The sequence below is a fragment of the Somniosus microcephalus genome, chromosome 32 (assembly GCF_052327205.1).
Source record: "Somniosus microcephalus isolate GS21.2 chromosome 32, FLI_Smic_1.0, whole genome shotgun sequence".
Classification (NCBI taxonomy): domain Eukaryota; kingdom Metazoa; phylum Chordata; class Chondrichthyes; order Squaliformes; family Somniosidae; genus Somniosus; species Somniosus microcephalus.
In genome coordinates this window covers 8,128,825-8,151,636 of record NC_141018.1, presented here as the reverse complement: position 1 = coordinate 8,151,636, position 22,812 = coordinate 8,128,825, and the positions used below count along the sequence as shown (strand labels likewise).

At 50.7% G+C, this 22,812-nt stretch overlaps 1 protein-coding gene across 1 annotated transcript; it reads right to left on the bottom strand.

Annotated features, from left to right (window-relative positions):
- Positions 1–2,667: 2,667 nt before the first annotated feature.
- LOC147097256 (small ribosomal subunit protein eS27-like) lies at positions 2,668–20,652 on the bottom strand. The gene is made up of 4 exons (XM_085972057.1): positions 20,406–20,652; positions 17,372–17,480; positions 9,995–10,105; positions 2,668–2,893 (listed from the first exon to the last, which is right to left on the bottom strand). Exons 1-4 carry the CDS (start codon positions 20,409–20,411, stop codon positions 2,865–2,867), a joined length of 255 nt encoding a protein of 84 aa, XP_085828183.1. The 5' UTR covers positions 20,412–20,652; the 3' UTR covers positions 2,668–2,864.
- Between the last annotated feature and the right edge of the window lie 2,160 nt (positions 20,653–22,812).

The window sequence follows — 22,812 nt, the reverse complement described above, 5'->3', positions numbered from 1 at the left end:
CCTCATACATCATTCCTGCCATCCCAGGTATCAGTCTGGTGAATCTTCGCTGCACTCCCTCCATGGCAAGAACATCTTTCCTCATATAAGGCGACCAAAACTGCACACAATACTCAAGGTGTGGTCTCACCAAGGCCCTGTACAACTGCAGCAAGACATCCTTGTTCCTGTACTCGAACCCTCTCGCTATGAAGGCCAACATAGCCTTTTTAACCGCCTGCTGCACCTTTTTAATGGCCCCAACTATTACAATTAAAATTCCACGGCTGGGTTGGGACTCCCAGCAGTCTCTGAGGGAATGAAATGCCCTGGAAAAATTACCCTGGCAGTGACGGTACCAACCTTTAGGATGAGTTTAATCTTTGCCGATAGTATCTCTGGCACAGAATAGGCACCAAAGGAGTGTTTCCTTCTGCTCTTCCCACTGTTACAGGAGCATCTTCATGGGCTGTAGACAGGAGCCCCGTGTAACGAATGATACTGCACCTTACATCTTCATGGGCTGTAGACAGGAGCCCCGTATAACGAATGATATTGCACCTTTTGATGTAAGAAAACTACTAGGCACTTGGTCTAAGCGTTAAACTAAGCTTTAATCAACTGTTTTACAACATGGAGGTCTAGTTGTGTCCTTCACTAGTTCTTGTTAAGAATGTCCTGCGCAAGCTGGGCCCGTGCCCGAGTATTTATACTCTCCCTGGACAGCGCCACCCGTAGGCCGCTCAGTATTATTTCATAATTCTTTCTTTCATGAATGACTGATTCATGTCACCGTACATCTTCATGGGCTGTAGACAGGAGCCCCGTGTAACGAATGATACCGCACTTACATCTTCATGGGCTGTAGACAGGAGCCCCGTGTAACGAATGATACCGCACTTACATCTTCATGGGCTGTAGACAGGAGCCCCGTGTAACGAATGATACCGCACCTTACTTCTTCATGGGCTGTAGACAGGAGCCCCGTGTAACGAATGATACCACACCTTATGACGTAAGAAAACTACTAGGCACTTGGTCTAAGCGTTAAACTAAGCTTTAATCAACTGTTTTACAACATGGCGGTCTAGTTGTGTCCTTCACTAGTTCTTGTTAAGAATGTCCTGCGCAAGCTGGGCCCGTGCCCGAGTATTTATACTCTCCCTGGACAGCGCCACCCGTAGGCCGCTCAGTATTATTTCATAATTCTTTCATGAATGACTGATTCATGTCACCTTACATCTTCATGGGCTGTAGACAGGAGTCCCGTGTAACGAATGATACCGCACCTTACATTAACTAGGCTTGGATTCCATTGCATACAGGAGGTGGAGGGGTGATCTGATCAGGTGTTTAAAATGATAAAAGGGATCTTTCACGTCCACCCGAGAGGGCAGACGCAGCCTCACTTTCTCCGACAGTCCTGCACTGGGAGTGCCAGCCCGGGTTCTGTGCTCAAGTCTCTGGAACGGGGCTGGAGCCCACGACCTTCGAGCCCCGGCTGACCCACGAAGATTTATCTTAAAGACATAGACCTCGGGATGAAACCGTCTGTCCTGTATGTGCTGACGAGACCGAAATCTGATCCCATCAGCGCCCGAGGCTTCTCCCGAGTTACGGTGCTGATCGAGACAGAACTCAGGCCAGCTCCTGTGGCCGGAATTTGACAAGTGGCGCGAAGGAGCGGGACGTCGTCTGGAGATGGACTTACTCTCGTCTCGTATGTGCACAAAAAGCACCGACTTCAATAGCTTGAAAGTAGCCGTGAAGTTTCACCAGTGGCTGGGACTTGGTTCTAGTAATTATACGTGAATTATTTAGAAAGGTCAGATTTGTATTAGAACTTGTACAACACAGGCTGTGTTCCAATCTAATCCGACCAGCACATCACATTACGGGTACAGCAGCACAGTGGTTATGGCACCAGACCAGTGAGCCGTGAAACCTGAATTAATCAGAGAACGTGGGTTCAAATCCCACCACGGGCACGTCGAGAATTTGACTGCAGTTAAAAAAAATCTGTAAAAGTGGCCACGAGGCCGTCGGAGTTTGTAAAAATCTAACCGGTTTCACTAATGTCCTTTAGGGAAGGAAACCTGCCGTCCTTACACTTGTGTGACTCAGATCCCACATCGGCGTGGTTGACTCTTAACTGCCCTCTAACGTGGCCTAGCAAGCCCTCAGTGTATCGAACCGCTACAAGCAGTTCAAGGCGGCGGCTCACCACCACCTTCTCAGGGCAGCTAGGGATGGGCATTTCATGGGATGTGGGCATCGCTGGCAAGGCCAGCATTGATTGCCCATCCCTAGTTGCCCTCTCGAAGGTGGTGGTGAGCCGCCTTCTTGAACCGCTGCAGTCCGTGTGGTGAAGGTGCTCCCACAGTGCTGTTAGGGAGGGAGTTCCAGGATTTTGACCCAGCGACGATGAAGGAACGGCCGATATACTTCCAGGTCAGGATGGTGTGTGACTTGGAGGGGGCGGTGTTCCCATGCGCCTGCTGCCCTTGTCCTTCTAGGTGGAAGAGGTCGCGGGTTTGGGAGGTGCTGCCGAAGAAGCCTTGGCGAGTTGCTGTCTTTGCCAGCGACGCCCACATCCCATGAACGAGTAAGAGTCATGACTGAAATGGCAAGCCTTAATTGAAAATGTAAGGACTTTGCACAGTGATGATTTCCACCTCACAGACCGGATTTTGAACACAGTTCCGATTTTATTAGTTAGATATTGTGGATACACAACAGTGAAACACTGTAAATGCACTTGAAATCAACAGCAATGTACAATCACATTCATTGCAATCAATGAAATACCAGGCTCTGTATCCCGGGGGTGGTGTTCATTGGAAATCAATGCAGTCACGTGGCCCAGACCACCCTCCTGTCGACGCTCAGTGCTGCTTTCTCCGGAACGAGCAGCCTAAAGAAAACACAATACAGATTCATTACAAAATACTTCGGGGAATTGGAAATACAACTGAACATGCTGGATATGTTCAACCGGCCAGGCAACATCTGTGGAGAGAGAGACAGAGTTAACGTTTCAGGTCAATTACTTTTCATCAGAACTGGAAAAAGTTAGAGATGCAACCGGTTTTAAGCAATTTTAAGCCAGAGGAAAGAACAAAAGGATCTGTGATAGGGTGGGAGGGAGGAGAGATTAAATGGTGAAAGGGGTGTTGATGCAAGGCAAAAGGAGATGGTAATGGAACAGGTACAGAAACAAAAGATGGGTCTAGAGGAGGTGTAAATGGTGACAGCAGGACAGCAGAGGGAGAGGGAAGCACAGAAAATCAGGCAGAGGAGAAGGCTCTCGTGACCCGGGAGTGTGGCGGAGAACGGTGGGGAGACCCCAGGGGTGCGGACCACCCTACCGGCCATGTACCGATAGGGAATCCCCACCCCAAGCACCAACCCACACCTCCTCCACTCCCAGTGGCTCTGGTGCAGCAATCCTCCATTACCAGCACCTGCCGTCCGAGAAAGTGGGAACAGTGGTTAAGATCAATTCCGTGTCTGTACATAGGCTGAGGGGGAGGGGGGGCAGGGTGGGGGAGACCAGGTGGGCGGAATGGCCTGTTTCTATGCTGTAAGTTCTATATAAGTGGCTAACTCTGGTTTAGGAAGCTGCTGACATGACCTTCGCGCGAAACTGACTTAGACCAATGCTCACAGCACATAGCCTGCGCGATACAATCTTTCACCCGCGAGGGGAAGATGTTGTGGTGCTCTGCAAACAATGAGATCAAAGGGACCAAAGGTTTGTCTGAACCTAACCGATCGAATTATAAGCTCAACTGTTCCACCGCCCACACCAGCCCATCTCTGCTCGTACACTGTCTGAAAGAACAGCCACCAGCTGCTCGCAGTCTCGCTCTCGCCGAGCCTCACACACTTTACCGGCCGTCTTCTTTCACTTAGCTTCACCAGCTCAGACTGCGGCCCAGCGACACTGGAATCCAGTGAGCCGACACACGGAGGTCGGGTCAGCACGGGGGTCACGGAGGTCGGGTTAGCATGGGGGTGGGGGTCACGGAGGTCGGATCAGCACGGGGTGCGGGGGTCACGGAGGTCGGGTCAGCACGGGGGTCACGGAGGTCGGGTCAGCACGGGGGCGGGGGTCACGGAGATCGGGTCAGCACGGGGGCGGGGGGTCACGGAGGTCGGGTCAGCACGGGGGCGGGGGTCACGGAGGTCGGGTCAGCATGGGGGAGGGGTCACAGGTCGGGTCAGCATGGGGGCGGGGTCACGGAGGTCAGGTCAGCATGGGGCGGGGGTCACGGAGGTCGGGTCAGCATGGGGGGCGGGGGTCACGGAGGTCGGGTCAGCATGGGGGGCGGGGGTCACGGAGGTCGGGTCAGCATGGGGGCGGGGGTCACGGAGGTTGGGTCAGCATGGGGGCGGGGGTCACGGAGGTCGGGTCAGCACGGGGGTGGGGGTCACGGAGGTCGGATCAGCACGGGGTGCGGGGGTCACGGAGGTCGGGTCAGCACGGGGGTCACGGAGGTCGGGTCAGCACGGGGCGGGGGTCACGGAGATCGGGTTAGCACGGGGGCGGGGGGTCACGGAGGTCGGGTCAGCACGGGGGCGGGGGTCACGGAGGTCGGGTCAGCATGGGGGCGGGGTCACAGGTCGGGTCAGCATGGGGGCGGGGTCACGGAGGTCAGGTCAGCATGGGGGCGGGGGTCACGGAGGTCGGGTCAGCATGGGGGGCGGGGGTCACGGAGGTTGGGTCAGCATGGGGGGCGGGGGTCACGGAGGTCGGGTCAGCATGGGGGCGGGGGTCACGGAGGTTGGGTCAGCACGGGGGGCGGGGGGTCACGGAGGTCGGGTCAGCATGGGGGGCGCAGAGATTGCACGGGGGCCAAGTCTTTGTTCACTTCACAAAAAGGGAAGCTGAAAGGGATGAGACAGTTTAAAGGAAGTTCTTGCTTATCCCTTTTTAAAAATTCATTCACAGGATGTGGCCAGCATTTATTGCCCATCCCTAATTGCCCTGGAGAAGGTGGTGGTGAACCTCCATCTTGAACCGCTGCAGTCCGTGTGATGAAGGTACTCCCACAGTGCTGTTACGGAGTTCCAGGATTTTGACCCAGCGATGATGACGGAATGGCGATATATTTCCAAGTCAGGCTGATGTGTGACTTGGAGGGGAACTTGGAGGTGGCGGTTGCTGCAGTGCATCTTGTCGATGGTGCACACTGCAGCCACGGTGCGCCAGGGGTGCCGATTCACGCTGTGGCTCAGTCAGTCGCTCCGAGACTCTGCATTAAAAAGATACAGCAATCTGTGCCGGCTCCATTGGGAACTATGGAGACCTTCACTGCACAAGTCTCTGATCAGTTATGGCCAGAGGCTTGTACTATTAGGAAAAGTGACCATACGGACATACAAACAATGACAGACAGGTAAAGACCCTCTGGTCCATCCAGCCTGTCTCTCACGATGACGAACCTTGTGCCTCACAATACACGCACTCCTCACCCCACCCAAAAGACACGTGATCTCCTGGGAGAGGCGACAAAAACATAAAAACCAGGGCCAATTTGGGAGAAAGAAATCTTGGAAATTTTTCTCCAAACCGCTTAGATCAAAACTCATCCAGCATTAGGAATGCAAGTGTAACTGCAGATCTCCTCCCTATCTCTAACCTCGTTGAGCCCTACAACCATCCCTATCTCTGTAACCTCCGCCAACCCTACAACCCTCCCTATCTCTGTAATCTCCTACAACCCTCATCGAGCCCTGCAACCCTCCCTATCTCTGAGACCTCCTCCAACCCTCCCTTACTCTGTAACCTCCTCCAGACCCTACAAGCCTCCCTATCTCTGTAACCTCCTCCAGCCCTACACTCTCCCAATCTCTGTAACCCCCTCTAGCCCTACACCCTCCCTATCTCTGTAACCTCCTCCAGCCCTACAACCCTGCCCATTCCTGTAACCTCCTCCAGCCCCTACAACCCTCCCTATCTCTGTAACCTCCTCCAGACCCTGCAACCCTCCCTATCTCTGTAACCTCCTCCAGACCCTACAGCCCTCCCTACCTCTGTAACCTCCTCCAGCCCTACACCCCTCCCTATCTGTAACCTCCTCCAGCCCTACACACTCCCTATCTCTGTAAACTCCTCCAGCCCAATAACCCTCCCTATCTCTGTAACCTCCTCCAGCCCCACAACCCTCCCTATCTCTGTAACCTCCTCCAGCCCCACAACCCTCCCTATCTCTGTAACCTCCTCCAGCCCTTACAACCCTATCTCTGTAACCTCCTCTAGCCCCTACAACCCTCCCCATCTCTGTAACCTCCTCCAGCCCCTACAACCCTCCCTATCTAACCTCATCCAGCCCTGCACCCTCCCTATCTCTGTAACCTCCTCCAGCCCTACAACCCTCCCTATCTCTGTAACCTCCTCCAGCCCTATAACCCTCCCTATCTCTGTAACCTCCTCGTCCTACAACCCTCCCTATCTCTGTAACCTCCTCCAGCCCGACAACCCTCCCTAACTGTAACCTCCTCCAGCCCTCCCTATCTCTGTAACCTCCTCCAGTCCCAACCCTCCCTATCTCTGTAACCTCCTCCAGCCCTACACCCTCCCTATCTCTAACCTCCTCCAGCCCCACAACCCTCACTATCTCTGTAACCTCCTCCAGCCCTTACAACCCTATCTCTGTAACCTCCTCTAGCCCCTACAAGACTTCCTATCTCTGTAACCTCCTCCAGCCCTCCCTATCTCTGTAACCTCCTCCAGCCTCTACCACCCTCCCTACCTCTGTAACCTCCTCCAGCCCTACATCCCTCCCTACCTGTAACCTCCTCCAGCCCTACACCCTCCCTATCTCTGTAACCTCCTCCAGCCCCACAACCCTCACTATCTCTGTAACCTCCTCCAGCCCTTACAACCCTATCTCTGTAACCTCCTCTAGCCCTACACCCTCCCTATCTCTGTAACCTCCTCCAGCCCCTACAAGACTTCCTATCTCTGTAACCTCCGACAACCCTCCCTACCTCTTTAACCTGCCCCAGCCCCTACAACCCTCCCTATCTCTGTAACCTCCTCCAGCCCCTACAACCCTCCCTATCTCTAACCTCATCCAGCCCTGCACCCTCCCTATCTCTGTAACCTCCTCCAGCCCTACAACCCTATCTCTGTAACCTCCTCTAGCCCTACACCCGCCCCATCTCTGTAACCTCCTCCAGCCCTACACCCTCCCCATCACTGTAACCTCCTCCAGCCCTACAACCCTCCCTATCTCTGTAACCTCCTCTAGCCCTACACCCGCCCCATCTCTGTAACCTCCTCCAGCCCTACAACCCTCCCCATCACTGTAACCTCCTCCAGCCCTACAACCCTCCCTATCTCTGTAACCTCCTCCAGCCACTATAACTCTCCCTATCACTGTAACCTCCTCCAGCCCCTACAACCCTATCTCTGTAACCTCCTCCAGCCCTACAACCCTCCCTATTTCTAACCTCGTCCAGCCCTACAACCCTCCCTATCTCTAAACTCATCGAGCCCTGCACCCTCCCTATCTCTAATCTCCTCCAACCCTGCCCATCTCTGTAACCTCCTCCAGCCCTACAACCCTCCCTATCGCTGTAACCTCCTCCAGCCCCTACAACCCTCCCTATCTCTGTAACCTCCTCCAGTCCTACAACCCTCCCTATCTCTGTAACCTCCTCCAGACCCTGCAACCCTCCCTAGCTCTGTAACCTCCTCCAGACCCTACAGCCCTCCCTACCTCTGTAACCTCCTCCAGCCCTACATCCCTCCCTACTCCCTATCTGTAACCTCCTCCAGCCCTACACCCTCCCTATCTCTGTAAACTCCTCCAGCCCAATAACCCTCCCTATCTCTGTAACCTCCTCCAGCCCCACAACCCTCCCTATCTCTGTAATCTCCTCCAGCCCCACAATCCTATCTCTGTAACCTCCTCTAGCCCTGCACCCTCCCTATCTCTGTAACCTCCTCCAGCCCTACAACCCTCCCTATCTGTAACCTCCTCCAGCCCTACAACCCTATTTCTGTAACCTCCTCTAGCCCTACACCCTCCCCATCTCTGTAACCTCCTCCAGCCCCTATAACCCTCCCTATCTCTGTAACCTCCTCCACCCCCTACAACCCTCCCTATCTCTGTAACCTCCTCCAGCCCCTACAACCCTCCCTATCTCTGTAACCTCCTCCAGCCCTACAACCCTCCCTATTTCTAACCTCGTGCAGCCCTACAACCCTCCCTATCTCTGTAACCTCCTCCAGCCCCTAAAACCCTCCCTAACCCTGTAACCTCCTCCAGCCCTACACCCCTCCCTATCTGTAACCTCCTCCAGCCCTACACCCTCCCTATCTCTGTAAACTCCTCCAGCCCCTACAACCCTCCCTATCTCTGTAACCTCCTCCAGCCCCTACAACCCTCCCTAACCCTGTAACCTCCTCCAGCCCCTACAACCCTATCTCTGTAACCTCCTCCAGCCCCTACAACCCTCCCTATCTCTGTAACCTCCTCCAGCCCTACTCTCCCTATCCTTAACCTCCTCCAGCCCTACAACCCTCCTTACCTGTAACCTCCTCCAGCCCTACACCCTCCCTAACCCTGTAACCTCCTCCAGCCCCTACAACCCACCCTATCTCTGTAACCTCCTCCAACCCTCCCTTACTCTGAAACCTCCTCCAACCCTCCCTTACTCTGTAACCTCCTCCAGCCCCTACAAGCCTCCCTATCTCTGTAACCTCCTCCAGCCCCTACAACCCTCCCTATCTCTGTAACCTCCTCCAGCCCTACAACCCTCCCTATCTCTGTAACCTCCTCCAGTCCCTACAACCCTCCCCATCTCTGTAACCTCCTCCAGTCCCTACAACCCTCCCCATCTCTGTAACCTCCTCCAGCCCTACAACCCTCCCCATCTCTGTAACCTCCTCCAGCCCCTACAACCCTATCTCTGTAACCTCCTCCAGCCCCTACAACCCTCCCTATCTCTGTAACCTCCTCCAGCCCCTACAACCCTCCCTATCTCTGTAACCTCCTCCAGTCCCTACACCCCTCCCTATCTCTGTAACCTCCTCCAGTCCCTACAACCCTCCCTATCTCTGTAAATCCTCCAGCCCCTACAACCCTCCCCATCTCTGTAACCTCCTCCAGCCCTACAACCCTCCCCATCTCTGTAACCTCCTCCAGCCCCTACAACCCTATCTCTGTAACCTCCTCCAGCCCCTACAACCCTCCCTATCTCTGTAACCTCCTCCAGTCCCTACACCCCTCCCTATCTCTGTAACCTCCTCCAGTCCCTACAACCCTCCCTATCTCTGTAACCTCCTCCAGCCCCTACAACCCTCCCTATCTCTGTAACTTCCTCCAGTCCCTACAACCCTCCCAATCTCTGTAACCTCCTCCAGCCCCTACAACCCTCCCTATCTCTGTAACCTCCTCCAGCCCTACAACCCTCCCTATCTCTGTAACCTCCTCCAGTCCCTACAACCCTCCCTATCGCTGTAACCTCCTCCAGCCCTACAACCCTCCCTATCGCTGTAACCTCCTCCAGCCCTACAACCCTGCCCGTCTCTGTAGCCTCCTCCAGCCCTACAACCCTCCCTATCTCTGTAACCTCCTCCAGCCCTACACCCCTCCGAGATATCTGCGCTCCTCCAATTCTGGCCTCTTGTTCATCCCTGATTTTAATCGCTCCACCATTGGTGGCCGTGCCTTCAGCTGCCTGGGCCCCAGACTCTGGAGTTCTCTCCCTAAACCTCTCTGCCGCTCACCTCTCTCTCCTTCTTTGACATTCCTTAAAAGCTGCCTCTCTGACCCAGCTTTTGGTCACCTGTCCTAATATCTCCTTATGCGGCTCGGTGTGACATTTCTGTCTGGTTGACGCTTCTGTGAAGCGCCGTGGGAAGTTTTACTACATTAAAGGCGCTATATAAATACAAGTTGTTGTTGTCAGGCTCACTCAGAACCCTAAGCGGCTTTGACTGGGAGAAAGAGCAGCAGCTCCGTTAAAAAGCAGCCTGTCCCAAACTTTCCCCGCCTACCTTCTGTGAGCCTGGCCTTTCCACCGGTGGGCTGGCAGAGAACGGTGGAACAGCCGACACACAGCACCACGGTTTGAGCGTGACTGAACACTGTCGTGATCTTGTAGCAGCCTGGGAAAAGAAAAGAAAACACACAGATGCGGTCATTGTTTTGGTGATAGCGGGCATCAGACGACAAAAAGTGAGAAAACACCGCAGTCGTGGCTCAGTGGGCAGCACCCTCGCCTCTGAGTCAGAAGGTCGCGGGTTCAAGTCCCACTCCAGAGACTTGAGCACAAAATCTAGGCGGACACTCCAGTGCAGTGCTGAGGGTGTGCTGCACTGTCGGAGGAGCCGTCTTTCAGATGAGATGTTAAACCGAGTCCCCGATTGCCCCCTTGGGTGGATGCAATAGATCCCGCGGCACTATTTCGAAGAAGAGCAGGGGAGTTCTCCCTGGTGTTCTGGCCAATATTTATCCCTCAATCAACAGATTATCTGGTCACTATCACATTGCTGTTTGCGGGACCTTGCTGTGCGCAAATTGGCTGCCGCGTTTCCTACATTACAACGTAAGAATTAGTCGGCCATTCGGCCCCTCGAGCCTGCTCCGCCATTCAATAAGATCATGGCTGATCTTTGACCTCAACTCCACTTTCCCGCCTGCTCCCCATATCCCTTGATTCCCCGAGAGTCCAAAAATCTCAGCCTTGAATATACTCAAAGACTCAGCGTCCACAGCCCTCTGGGGCAGAGAATTCCAAAGATTCACAACCCTCTATACAGCGACTATACTTCAAAAAGTACTTCATTGGGTGTAAAGCGCTTTGAGACGTCCTGAGGGCGTGAAATGCAAGTCTTTCTTTCTTGTCCTGATACGATAACTGACGCCTATTTGTAGCCTGTGCCTTTTTTTAAAAACCGAGTTCACACGTAACAGTATCGGAGTAGGGAAAACAGCCAACTCCCTGCATGAATTTATTTGAAGCCAAGTCCCCCTGTTGACTATAAAGGATGTCAGCTTCCTGGCGAATCCAGTGACTGTTCAATAAGTGACTCTATCAAACTCCAGAGCAATGGATTTGCCCAGAATTCAGTTGCGTCAATGACCATGAATCAATTTGGAGACCAGTGGCGAAAAAATTAGACAGCTGGATTCTGCGCTTGAATCCAAGGCCTCGATAAAAAAACATTCTGCTGTTTGCCCCTCCCCTAAAGGCAGCTGATCTCTCCTTGGTTGCTATGTGGGTATTGGCTCAAAACACCTGACGTTAAAGAATGTCTGTGAGTTTGCAAAGACTGTGTCGATACTGAACAACACACAGCGCGAACTGGGAAATTCAATCTCGGCGGAAGGAGCCTTTATTCCATTCAGGCTTTGAATAACTCTCGCACTTTTTAAACCAGTGTGTTTTCTGTCTGATAACCCATCTCTTTAAAAACTTGGTTTCCTAATGCCGAAGCATAAGGAGGAGAAAAACATCCCGAATTTCATGTATTTGCCAAATAAAATGTTAACGTGGTTTGCTGCATTATCTCTGTGGTGTAAACTAGTTACAAGGGTGTTAAAGATCAATGCCCAATATTTATTCCCATTACCATCCCCTTTTGCCTTGCACCAACATCCCTTTTGTCTCCTAATCTCTCCTGCCTTCCATCCTATCACAGACCTTCCCTTTTGTTTTTTCCCCCCTCCCCTTTCCCTGTCCTTGCTTAAAAATCTGTTCCATCTCCAGCTTTTTCCAGTTCTGACGAAGGGTCATCGACCTGAAACATTAACTCTGTTTCTCTCTCCACAGATGCTGCCTGACCCGCTGAGTATTTCCAGCATTTTCTGTTTTTATTTCAGATTTCCAGCATCCGCAGTATTTTGCATTTGTCCCAATATTTATCTACAGGAAACTCTTTATTATCCGGCACCGACGGGACCGGCGTGGTGCCGGTTTATCAAAAAGTCCGGATTACAGAGAGATATAGTTAAAAGGTACGAGAGTTCCGTACACAGCAACAAACCAGGCTTCCCTGTTGCTTAGCAACAGCTGCAAGAAGCCCGACCACAGACCAAGCGTACCTGTTGCTTAGCAACAAGTGCAGGAACCCCCGATTCCACAGCCAAGAATCAAGAAACGGCCACTAATATGAAAAAAAACTTAATTGAACCTACTCCTGAATTTTGCCGGTTAACAGAGATTTCCGGTTGTTTGGGTGCCGGTAAATCGAGAGTTTCCTGTATTCACTCTCGGCATTTATTGTCCATCCCTAGTTTTTTTTTTAATTTGTTTATGGGATGTGGGCATCGCTGACAAAGCCAGCATTTATTGCCCATCCCTAGTTGCCCTTGAGAAGGTGGTGGTGAGCCGCCTTCTTGAACCGCTGCAGTCCGTGTGGCGAAGGTGCTCCCACAGTGCTGTTAGGGAGATCCCAGAGAAGGTGGTTGGAGGTGGGCCTTCTGCAACTGAGCGGTTTGCTGGGCCACTTCAAAGGGCAGTTAGGAGTCCTTATTTAAGGAAGGATATACTTGCATTGGAGGCAGTTCAGAGACGATTCACTCGGTTAATTCCAGAGATGAGGGGGTTGACTTATGAGGAAAGGTTGGGCCTAAATTAGAATTTAGATGAGGGGTGGTCTTATTGAAACATATAAGATACTGAGGGGGCTCGACAAGGTAGATGCAGAGAGGATGTTTCCCCTCGTGGGGAAATCTAGAACTCGAGGGCATAGTTTCAGAATAAAGAGTCGTTCTTTTAGAACTGAGATAAGGAGGAATTTCTTCTCTCAGAGGGTCGTAAATCTGTGGAATTCTCTGCCCCAGTGAGCCGTGGAGGCTGGGTCATTAAATACATTTAAGGTGGAGATAGACAGATTTTTGCAAGATAAGGGAGTGAAGGGTTATAGGGAGCAGGCAGGGAAGTGGCTTTGAGCCCAAGATCAGCCATGATCTTATTGAATGGCGGAGCAGGCTCGAGGGGCCAAGTGGCCTATTCCTGCTCCTATTTCTTATGTTCTTATAGGAGTCAAGCACGTTGGCATGGGACTGGAGTCACGTACAGGCCCAGACCAGGCAAGATTTCCTGCCCTAAAATGACATTAGTGATTCAGTTTTCTTAAAAAAAACAAGATTTTTACAACAATCCGACAGCTTCACGGTCACTCTTACTGATACCAGCTTTTTAATTTACCGATTTTTTAATCTGAATTCAAATTCTCTGTCGAGCAGGGTGGGATTTGAACTTGCGCTCTCTGGATTACTAGTCCAGTGAAATAACCACCATGCTCCCGTACCCTCTGAATCATTCGTACGTAACTAGCTGTACTGGAGCAGTGCCGCTTTAAATCTGGACCGGTTCCAAACATGTCCTATGTTGACAGCAAAACCTGAACCGAATCCAGGGAATTTCACTGCCTGTGCTGTGAGCAACGCATGTGTGGTCAGTTATGTGTTAGGGGGTTTTGTCCCACATCACACGGGGACTGGAGGGGAATATTACATTTATACTGCTGGTCTGGTAGGTGGAGTATAAACCCCTGCCACAGAGCTGTACGAGACCCACAGAACAGGAACGGTTTATGGGTCTTGTACCTCAATGACCACAAGAGTCATATCCCAATTTTACTGCCCATAGATCACATGGTAGGGTTCTCACATATCCTTTAAGTGTATCACAGCCATGTGCTGTGTGTCCTCTCTCAAGTTTAAGGCTCTCTCCCTATTTAAAATCTGGATCAGGGCTGGAGTTACAGGTCCCCAAGACAGCTCACTTAGCGAGAAGGCTACTGACTCCAATCGCTTAAAACAAATTAACAGTTGCCGTGTTGAGGGTCTTGAAGCAGACATTAAGAACTTAACATAGGAAATAGGAGTCGTCGGCCATTCGGCCCCTCGAGCCTGTTCCACCATTTAATTAGATCATGGCTGATCTTCGACCTCATCTCCACTTTCCTGCACTATCCCCATATCCCTTGATTCCTTTAATATTCAAAAATCTATTGATCTGTCTTGAATATACCCAATGACTGAGCCTCCACAGCCCTCTGGGGTAGAGAATTCCAAAGATTCACCACCCTCTGAGTGAAGAAATTTCTCCTCATCTCAGTCCTAAATGGCCGACCCCTTATTCTGAGATTGTGACCACTGGTTCTAGACTCCCCAGCCAGGGGAAACATCCTCCCTGCATCTACCCTGTCAAGCCCTGTAAGAATTTTATATGTTTCAATGAGATCACCTCATTGTTCTAAACTCTAGAGAATATAGGCCTAGTCTACTCAATCTCTCCTCATAGGACAATCCCCCCATCCCAGGAACCAGTCTGGTGAACCTTCGTTGCACCCCCTCTATGGCAAGTATATCCTTCCTTAGGTAAGGAGACCAAAACTGTACACAATACTCCAGGTGTGGTCTCACCAAGGCCCTATATAATTGTATTATTACTTCAGTATAAAAATTCCCATCTAGCAGGTGATGTGATATTTAAATAACGTCACTCTACTTATATCCAGCAAATTTTAAGGTTATCCGAAACGTGAAGTGCTGTTACACACGCGACCTGGCCATGTGCAGTGGTGATTAGTGCTTCAGGTGAACCTGGAGTGTTTCAGTTTATGGTTTGCTATGTTGTCTGTAACAATGCCTGACGAACTGACTTTTTCACACAAACATACCCACATGACACATTTGAGCATTTATGCAGCTTTTTATCTTAATCCAGGTTGAAAGTCCATAGCTATAAAAGCCGTCCCCAGCTGGTCCCTTATCACCACTAAGCCAGGGTTGAATTATGAGACGAGGTTGCATAACCTTGGTTTGCATTCCCTTCAGTTTAGACGGCTAAGGGGTGATCTGACCGAGGTGTTTATAAAATGATAAAACGGAATTGATCGGGTAGATGCTGGGGAACTATTTCCACCACTGGGGGACATCAAGAACAAGGGGACATAACCCTCAAATTAAGAGCCAGGCTGCTCAGGGGTGATGTCAGGAAGCACTTCTTCATACAAAGGGTGGTGGAAATCTGGAACTCTCCCCCCAAAAAGGCTGTGGATGCTGGGGTTCAGTCGAAAATGTCAAGGGTGAGCGACAGATTTTTGTCTGTTAGGGGTATCCAGGGATATGGGGCAAAGGTACATGGAGTTGAGGTACAGATCAGCCACGGTCTAATGAAGGGCGGAACAGGCTCGAGGGGCTGAATGGCCGACTCCAGTTCTTATGCAACTCCACTCTGACCGAAGATTTTGGATTAGTTTCAATGGACGTAGGCTGCGCACTGATTGAAGCACATGGCTAAACCACTCTCGTATACCGCTAGCTACAAGCTACTTTTTACGCTCCTGGCTCCTCTCATTCCCTGAAAATATTAGTCAACGGTAAGGTTTCCACCAGACAGCTTTACTGTACAAGTCTTAAGAATCGCAGTTATATTGTCAACTACTTTTTAAAAACCACATCAATGCATTCTTCATTGAACGAGTTATTATCTCAATACAGGAAACTTTCGATTAACCGGCCACTAAATAACCGGAACGCTCTATCCACTGGCAAAATTCAGGAGTCGGTTCAGGTAACTTTTTTTACTTTTAGTTACTTTTTTTACTCCATTTGTGGCTGTGCAAGGGTGTAGCTGAAGCTGTTGCTAAGCTACAGAGACGCTTGCAACTTGTGCCGATTGTTTTGAAGCCGTCGGGTTTGTTGCTTTATACGGAGCTCTGAGCTCCGTATCTTTTACTATAGCGTTCGGTTATCCGGCATTGTTGATGGACCGGCACCACGTCGGTCCCGTCCGTGCCGGATACCAGAAAGTTTCCTGTACTTTGGTAGCTTTGTGGTTATGGTGCTGGACTAGCAACTCAAGTGGCTGTGCCTTCACATCCAAGTTCAATAAAATCTGATCATTTGTGGGTTAACACCAGAAAAAAGACCAGGAAAGTGAACGGATGGTCAGACAACGCCAACTGGCTCACTGCTGGAACTATGAAGTCAGGAAGCACTTTTTCCACACAAAGCATGATAGAAACTTGGAACTCTCGCCCCCTCCCAACAGGCTGTGGGATAACTGGAGCTTTCAAGACTGAGGTTGTTTTTGTCGGGTAAGGGATGTGGAGCAATGGCGGGCAAATGGAGTTGAGGTGGCGATCAGCCCTGATCTCACTGAATGGCAGAACAGGCCCGAGGGGCTGAGTGGCCTCCTCCTGTTCCTACGGCCCTACAGGGAAGGGAACCCGCCACCCCTGCCTGGTCTGACTCCAGTCCCACACGATGCAGTTAACGCTTAAATGCCCTCTGTGCAACGAGGGTTGGCCAATAAATCCTGGTGTTGTCCAAATCCTAAGAGCAAATAAAAAGGGTAACTAAGCAACCGTTTCCTCAGACAGCAACAGCCACTGCATTTGGAAGTCAATATAGGCGAAGTGCTTTGGAAAGTCCAGAGATGTGCTAACGAGCGACACACGTGCAGGTTCTTCGATGCAGTGTATCAAACAAAAAGCCTAGGAACAGCAGCAGAGTTTGGGTTTGGGCAAAGTAGAATATAATACCTTATACAGGAAACTTTTTTATATCCGGCACCGACGGGACCGGCGTGGTGCCGGTTTATCAAAAAGTCCGGATTACAGAGAGGTATTGTAAAAGGTACGAAAGCGCCGTACACAGCAACAAATCTAGGCTTCCCTGTTGCTTAGCAACAGGTGCAGGAACCCCGGCCACAAGATCCAAGCGTCCCTGTTGCTTAGCAACAGCTGTAGGAACCCCGATTACACAGCCACAGATCCGGGAACTGCCACTAATATGAGGTAAAACTTACCTAAACCTACTCCTGAATTTTGCCGGTTAACGGAGATTTCCGGTTATTTAGGTGCCAGTAAATCGAGAGTTTCCTGTACTATTTAATATAATCTAAATGCCACCACACTGGTCGACATCTTCATTGGAAAGTAAGCAGGGCGAGAGTCGTCAGAAGGATGCCTAAAACAGTTAACAGAAAATGCACCTTGTGTAGGTATTGTGCATACAATTACATAGAATGTAGTGCACAGAACCAGGCCATTCGGCCCACCTGGTCCGTGCCGGGGTTTCTGCTCCACACCAGCCTCCTCCCACCCCTCTTCATCTCACCCTATCAGCAGAACCACCTATTCCTTTCTCCCTCGTGTTTATCTACGTTAAAGACGCTATATAAATACAAGTTGTTGTTGTTGTTTAGCTTCCCCGCTATTCGCCTCAACGACTCCATGTGAAAAGAAATTGGAGCTTCAGCATTTATTTCCCGTTGTCTTGTGTACTGGACCTAGAAGAGCACATCGGGCAGAATGTAGCAAGGGGAGGGGGAGAGGGAGGGTTGTAGCGAGGAGACTATGATTTCGACCTCCCCCCGCCCCGCGAGCAGTGTGAACGCCCGGGGGCCGTACCTGGGCACTTGACGTCCATGAAATAAGAGTTGGGGCTCTGTACCAGGCGCTTTTTCTTGTGCTGCCTCCGCTCTGCTTCGGGAGACGGGTTCAGCAAATCTCTGGCCAACTGCAAGATGTAAATAAAAAAGACATTTTAAAGATCATTTTAACCTTACTGCTCAAAAGTGAAAATGCCTTACAGTGAAAGGGAAAGCGATGCAGAAACAGGGTTAACGGGGAAGATGGCACAGCAGTTATTTTAGGTCACGATTTGGCCATTTCATACATGACTCTCTGGCGTCCTGACAGACACAAGGACCCTATTTATATGAACTCAATAATGCCGGAGGGACAGTGCGTCCACACTCAGTGTCAGAGCGAGGCCGAAGGCCCAAGCTGACTCCAGTGCGTCCGCCCCCCTCCCGCCGCCTAATCCCATAGGGAGTTTCGCTCCACTTTGTTCTGCTGTCAGTTCAGGCCCAGACTCTGGAATCTGGCCACCTTTACACTGCAGCCCCAGCCTGGGTGTGAAGCGAGACCTCGTCACACTGGCATGGCAGCTGCAGCCTCGATATAAATAGAAGTGATGGGAGTAGATTTCCAATCAGCAGCCGTGCACACACGCAGTCACGTGCACAGTGGCTGTCTTGCAAGTTGCCTTCAGTAGTTCTCGCAGTAACTTACACCAGCGCGAGAATACATAGGAACAGGAGGAGGCCATTCAGCCCATTGAACCTGTTACACAGGAACAGGAGGAGGCCATTCAGCCCATTGAACCTGTTACACAGGAACAGGGGGAGGCCATTCAGCCCATCGAACCTGTTACACAGGAACAGGAGGAGGCCATTCAGCCTCTCGAACCTGTTACATAGGAACAGGAGGAGGCCATTCAGCCCATTGAACCTGTTACACAGGAACAGGAGGAGGCCATTCAGCCCATCGAACCTGTTACATAGGAACAGGGGGAGGCCATTCAGCCCATCAAACCGGTTACATAGGAACAGGAGGAGGCCATTCAGTCCATCGAACCTGTTACATAGGAACAGGAGGCCATTCAGCCCATCGAACCTGTTCCACCATTCAATTAGATCACAGCTGATCTGTATCTTAACCCCATCCTTCTGCCTTGTTTCCCTAACTCTTAATACCTTTACATTAAAAAAAAATCTATTAACCTCAGTTTTGAAATTTTCAATTGACCCCCAGCCTCAACAGCTTTTTGGAGGAGAGTGTTCCAGATTCCCACTCCCCTTTGTGTGAAGAGGTGCTTCCTGACATCGCCCCTGAACGGCCTGACTCTAATTTTAAGGTTCTGCCCCTTGTTCTGGACTCCCCCCACCAGAGGAAATAGTTTCTCTCGATCGACCCTGTCAACTCCTTTAATCATCTTAAACACCTCGATTAGATCGCCCCTGAATCGTCTATACTCGAGGGAACACAAGCCCAGTCTGTGCAACCTGTCCTCGTAATTTAACCCTTTTAGCCCCGGTATCATTCTGGTAAATCTGCGCTGCTCCCACTCCAAAGTCAATGTATGAGGGCGGGCGGGCAGGGGCACGGGGCACTACAACAGTCCCAACGGTGACACACATTGGTTTAGCATCGCTCTCCCTAAAGAAAATAATCAATGGCGATCAGCCGTGGTCACCACATCAAAATACATTCCCCCTCATCCACCACCGCCGCAGACAGACTAGCTGCTTTAGTGGGATCTTGCTGGACACAGATTGTGGTTACGCGGGCAAACGCGGCAGGCAGTGACTGCACTTCAAAACGCAATCCGTTGGTTGCAAATCGCTACCTGATGTCCAGAGAAGGTGCAAAATAAATGCAATGTTTTTTTTAAAACTCAGCTTGTGTTTGAGAAAAGATCAGAAATAAAATCTGTTAACTGGAAATGTGCCGATCTGGGCGGGCTCATTTCTGTAAACAATCCATCGTCGGTGCCTGGAGGGAGTTTTCAGGGATTTCCAAAACATGTTCTATTATTGACTGCGTCAGGCCGGGTGTGTCTGCACTGTCTCCAGTACACATTGTAAAAAGACTTGCATTTATATAGCCCCTTTCACAACCTCAGGACGTCCCAAAGCACTTTACAGCCAATTTTGAAGTGTAGTCACTGTTGTAATGTAGGAAACGCGGCAGCCAATTTGCACACAGCAAGCTCCCACAAACAGCAATGTGATGATGACCAGATAATGTGTTTTTGTTATGTTGACTGAGGGATAAAATATTGTCCAGGACACCGGGGATAACTCCCCTGCTCTTGATCAGAATAGTGCCAGGGGATCTTTTACGTCCACCTGAGGGGGCAGACGGGGCCTCGGTTTAACGTCTCATCCGAAAGACGGCACCTCCGACAGTGCAGCACTCCACTGGAGTGTCCGCCTAGATTTTGTGCTCAAGTCTCTGGAGTGGGGCTTGAACCCATAACCATCTGACTCAGAGACAAGGGCACTACCGACTGAGCCACAGAAAATGTACTGAGATTTAAGCACATTAATCTAGGCTGACGCTTCTGTGCAGTAATGAGGGCCTGTTGCACCGTCTGGAGTACACGTTTTACGATATTACAGAATTTATTAACATTTGGGTTTGGTTGATGTTAATTTTGGGGGGTTTAGAAATCTGTCACCTCTCAACAGCCCAAACTTTCCCGGTTGCTTCTAGAATCATTCACAAAACAAGGCGAGGAGAGAGTCCCGGCTTGTGGCGTCGCTCACAAGCTGAACTATTTCACTTTCGTATTGACACGTGCTTTAACTCCAGATTTCCCTCAACTTGTGCCGGCTTCCACTTCGCTAAAAACAAACAGGGGGTGGAGAAGCACCAGTTCCAGCTTTCGCCCCAGATTGCTGATTGAGAATCTTTGCAAGAAGCCTTTTTTTTCCGCCCCGATGGTAAAGCAAGGCCTGGCCCAACATGTCCCCCCGAGTGACTCGGTGCTTGGGAGCGGCGCGGGTTACAGTGTGTCTGAAACAGACATGAAATGTAGCGAGTGGAAATGTAACCAGTGAAATGTAACAAGTGCCGGCGCCCAGCGCCAACTTACAGGCATGTTGGCAGACGGCGTTCGCACCGAGTAAACTCTCTCTCGAAAGATCGCAGTCAGCGCTTGTCCTTCCCCCTTCCACAACCCAGGGACTTGGATGTACAACACGTGGAACTTCCGCTTCCTCTACCACACTCGGCAATGTGCGTGGGGGGAGTGAGAATGCCAGTGTCTCCTGGGCCGTCACCTCTCGTTGAAGAAAGTTCCTGGCCAGAATTGGTCGGCCACTGAATGTCTTGTGTTTCAGCGTGTTTTCCTAACACCGGTGTCTCGGAGTTGGGTTAACACACAAGTTACAGTGCCTTTCACGACCACCGGAGGTCCCGAAGCGCTTCACAGCCAATGAAGTACTTTTTTTGAAGTGTAGTCGCTGTTGTAATGTGGGAAACGTGACTGCCAATTTGTGCACAGCAAGCTCCCACAAACAGCAATGTGATAATGACCAGATAATCTGTTTTAGTGATGTTGGTTAACGGATAAATATTGGCTAGGACACCGGGGAGAACTCCCCATCTCTGAAGTAGTGCCGAGAGATCTTTTACACTCGCCTGAGAGTTTAACGTCTCATCCGAAAGACGGCACCTCCAACAGTGCAGCACTCCCTCAGTACTGCGCTGGAGTGCCAGTCTGGATTATGTGCTCAAGTCTCAGGAGTGGGATTTGAACCCACAACCTTCTGACTCTGAGGCGAGCGAGGGGAGGGTGTAGACGTGGACCCATCTAGTTCCCTGACTATAATGCGAAGCCTTTTTTTTGAAGAGCCTTTTATAACTTTAATGCTTGCTCTGTAACAAGAATTGCATTACCTTGCGGTCAAAATTGATCTGTGATTATTAGTTGATTTCAAAAATATGATTGGACCAAAAAAGTTTCAAAGTATTAAAATATGTTTGGAAAAGGGGAGCCAAATATATCAAGTTTATTAGATTCCGAAACACAATATGTTGAGCTTCAGTCCATGTTAGTAACTGTGTATGTTATGATAGGAAAACAACAGGACTAAGACAGCTGGATGTTAGATAATAACTAAATCAGTCAGGATTCCGAAAGACCGCTGCAGTCACAGTGAGTTGGGAGCAATATATCGGAGGTGCCGTGCCCGTCTCCCCTACATGCCAATCCGCTCATGTTCTGCTTTCTCTTCCTTGTCTTGATTCCTAATATGAATCTTTCCACCTGCTCTTCTTCCAATAGTAATTCCTGTCTCCATCTCCAACCTCCCTTTCCTCTTCAAAGTCCTTGAACGTGTTGTAACCTCCCAAATCCGTGCCCATCTACACCACAACTCCGTGTTTGAATCCCCCTCCAATCAGCTTTCCGCCCCTGCCACAGTACTGGAACCGCCCTCATCAAAGTCACCAATATCATTCTATGTGACTGTGACCATGGTAAACTGTCCCTCCTCGTCCTTCTCGACGTGTCTGCAGCCTTGGCACAATCCGCCGCCAACGCCTCTCCACCGTCATCCAGCTGGGCGGGACTGCCCTCACCTGATTCATTCTTATCTATCCAGTCGTAGCCAGAGAATCACCAGCAATGGCTTCTCTTCCCACTCCCGCACTAGTGTCCCCCCAAGGATCTATCCTTGGCCCCCTCCTATTTCTCATCAACATGCTGCCCCTCGGCGACATCATCCGAAAACACACCAGGTTCCACATGTACGCTGATGACACCCAGCTCTACCTCACCACGACTTTTTTTTATTTGTTTCTGGGATGTGGGCGTCGCTGGCAAGGCCAGCATTTATTGCCCATCCCTAATTGCCCTTGAGAAGGTGGTGATCCGCCTTCTTGAACCGCTGCAGTCCGTGTGGTGAAGGTACGTCCACAGTGCTGTTAGGGAGGGAGTTCCAGGATTTTGACCCAGCGACGATGAAGGAACGGCGATATACTTCCAAGTCAGGATGTTGTGTGACTTGGAGGGGAACTTGGAGGTGGTGGTGTTCCCACGCGTCTGCTGCCCTTGTCCTTCTAGGTGGTAGAGGTCGCGGGTTTGGGAGGTGCTGCCGAAGAAGCCTTGGCGAGTTGCTGCAGTGCATCGTGTAGATGGTACACACTGCAGACACGGTGCGCCAGTGGTGGAGGGAGTGAATGTTAAAGGTGGTGGATGTGGTGTCAATCAAGCGGGCTGCTTTGTCCTGGATGGAGTCAAACTTCTTGAGTGTTGTTGGAGCTGCACTCATCCAGGCAAGTGGAGAGTATTCCATCACATTCCTGACTTATGCCTTGTATATGGTGGAAAGGTTTTGGGGAGTCAGGAGGTGAGACACTCGCCGCAGAATACCTAGCCTCTGACCTGCTCTTGTTGCCACAGTATTTATGTGGCTGGTCCAGTTAAGTTTCTGGTCAATGGTGACCCCCCAGGATGTTGATGGTGGGGGATTCAGCGATGGTAATGCCGTTGAATG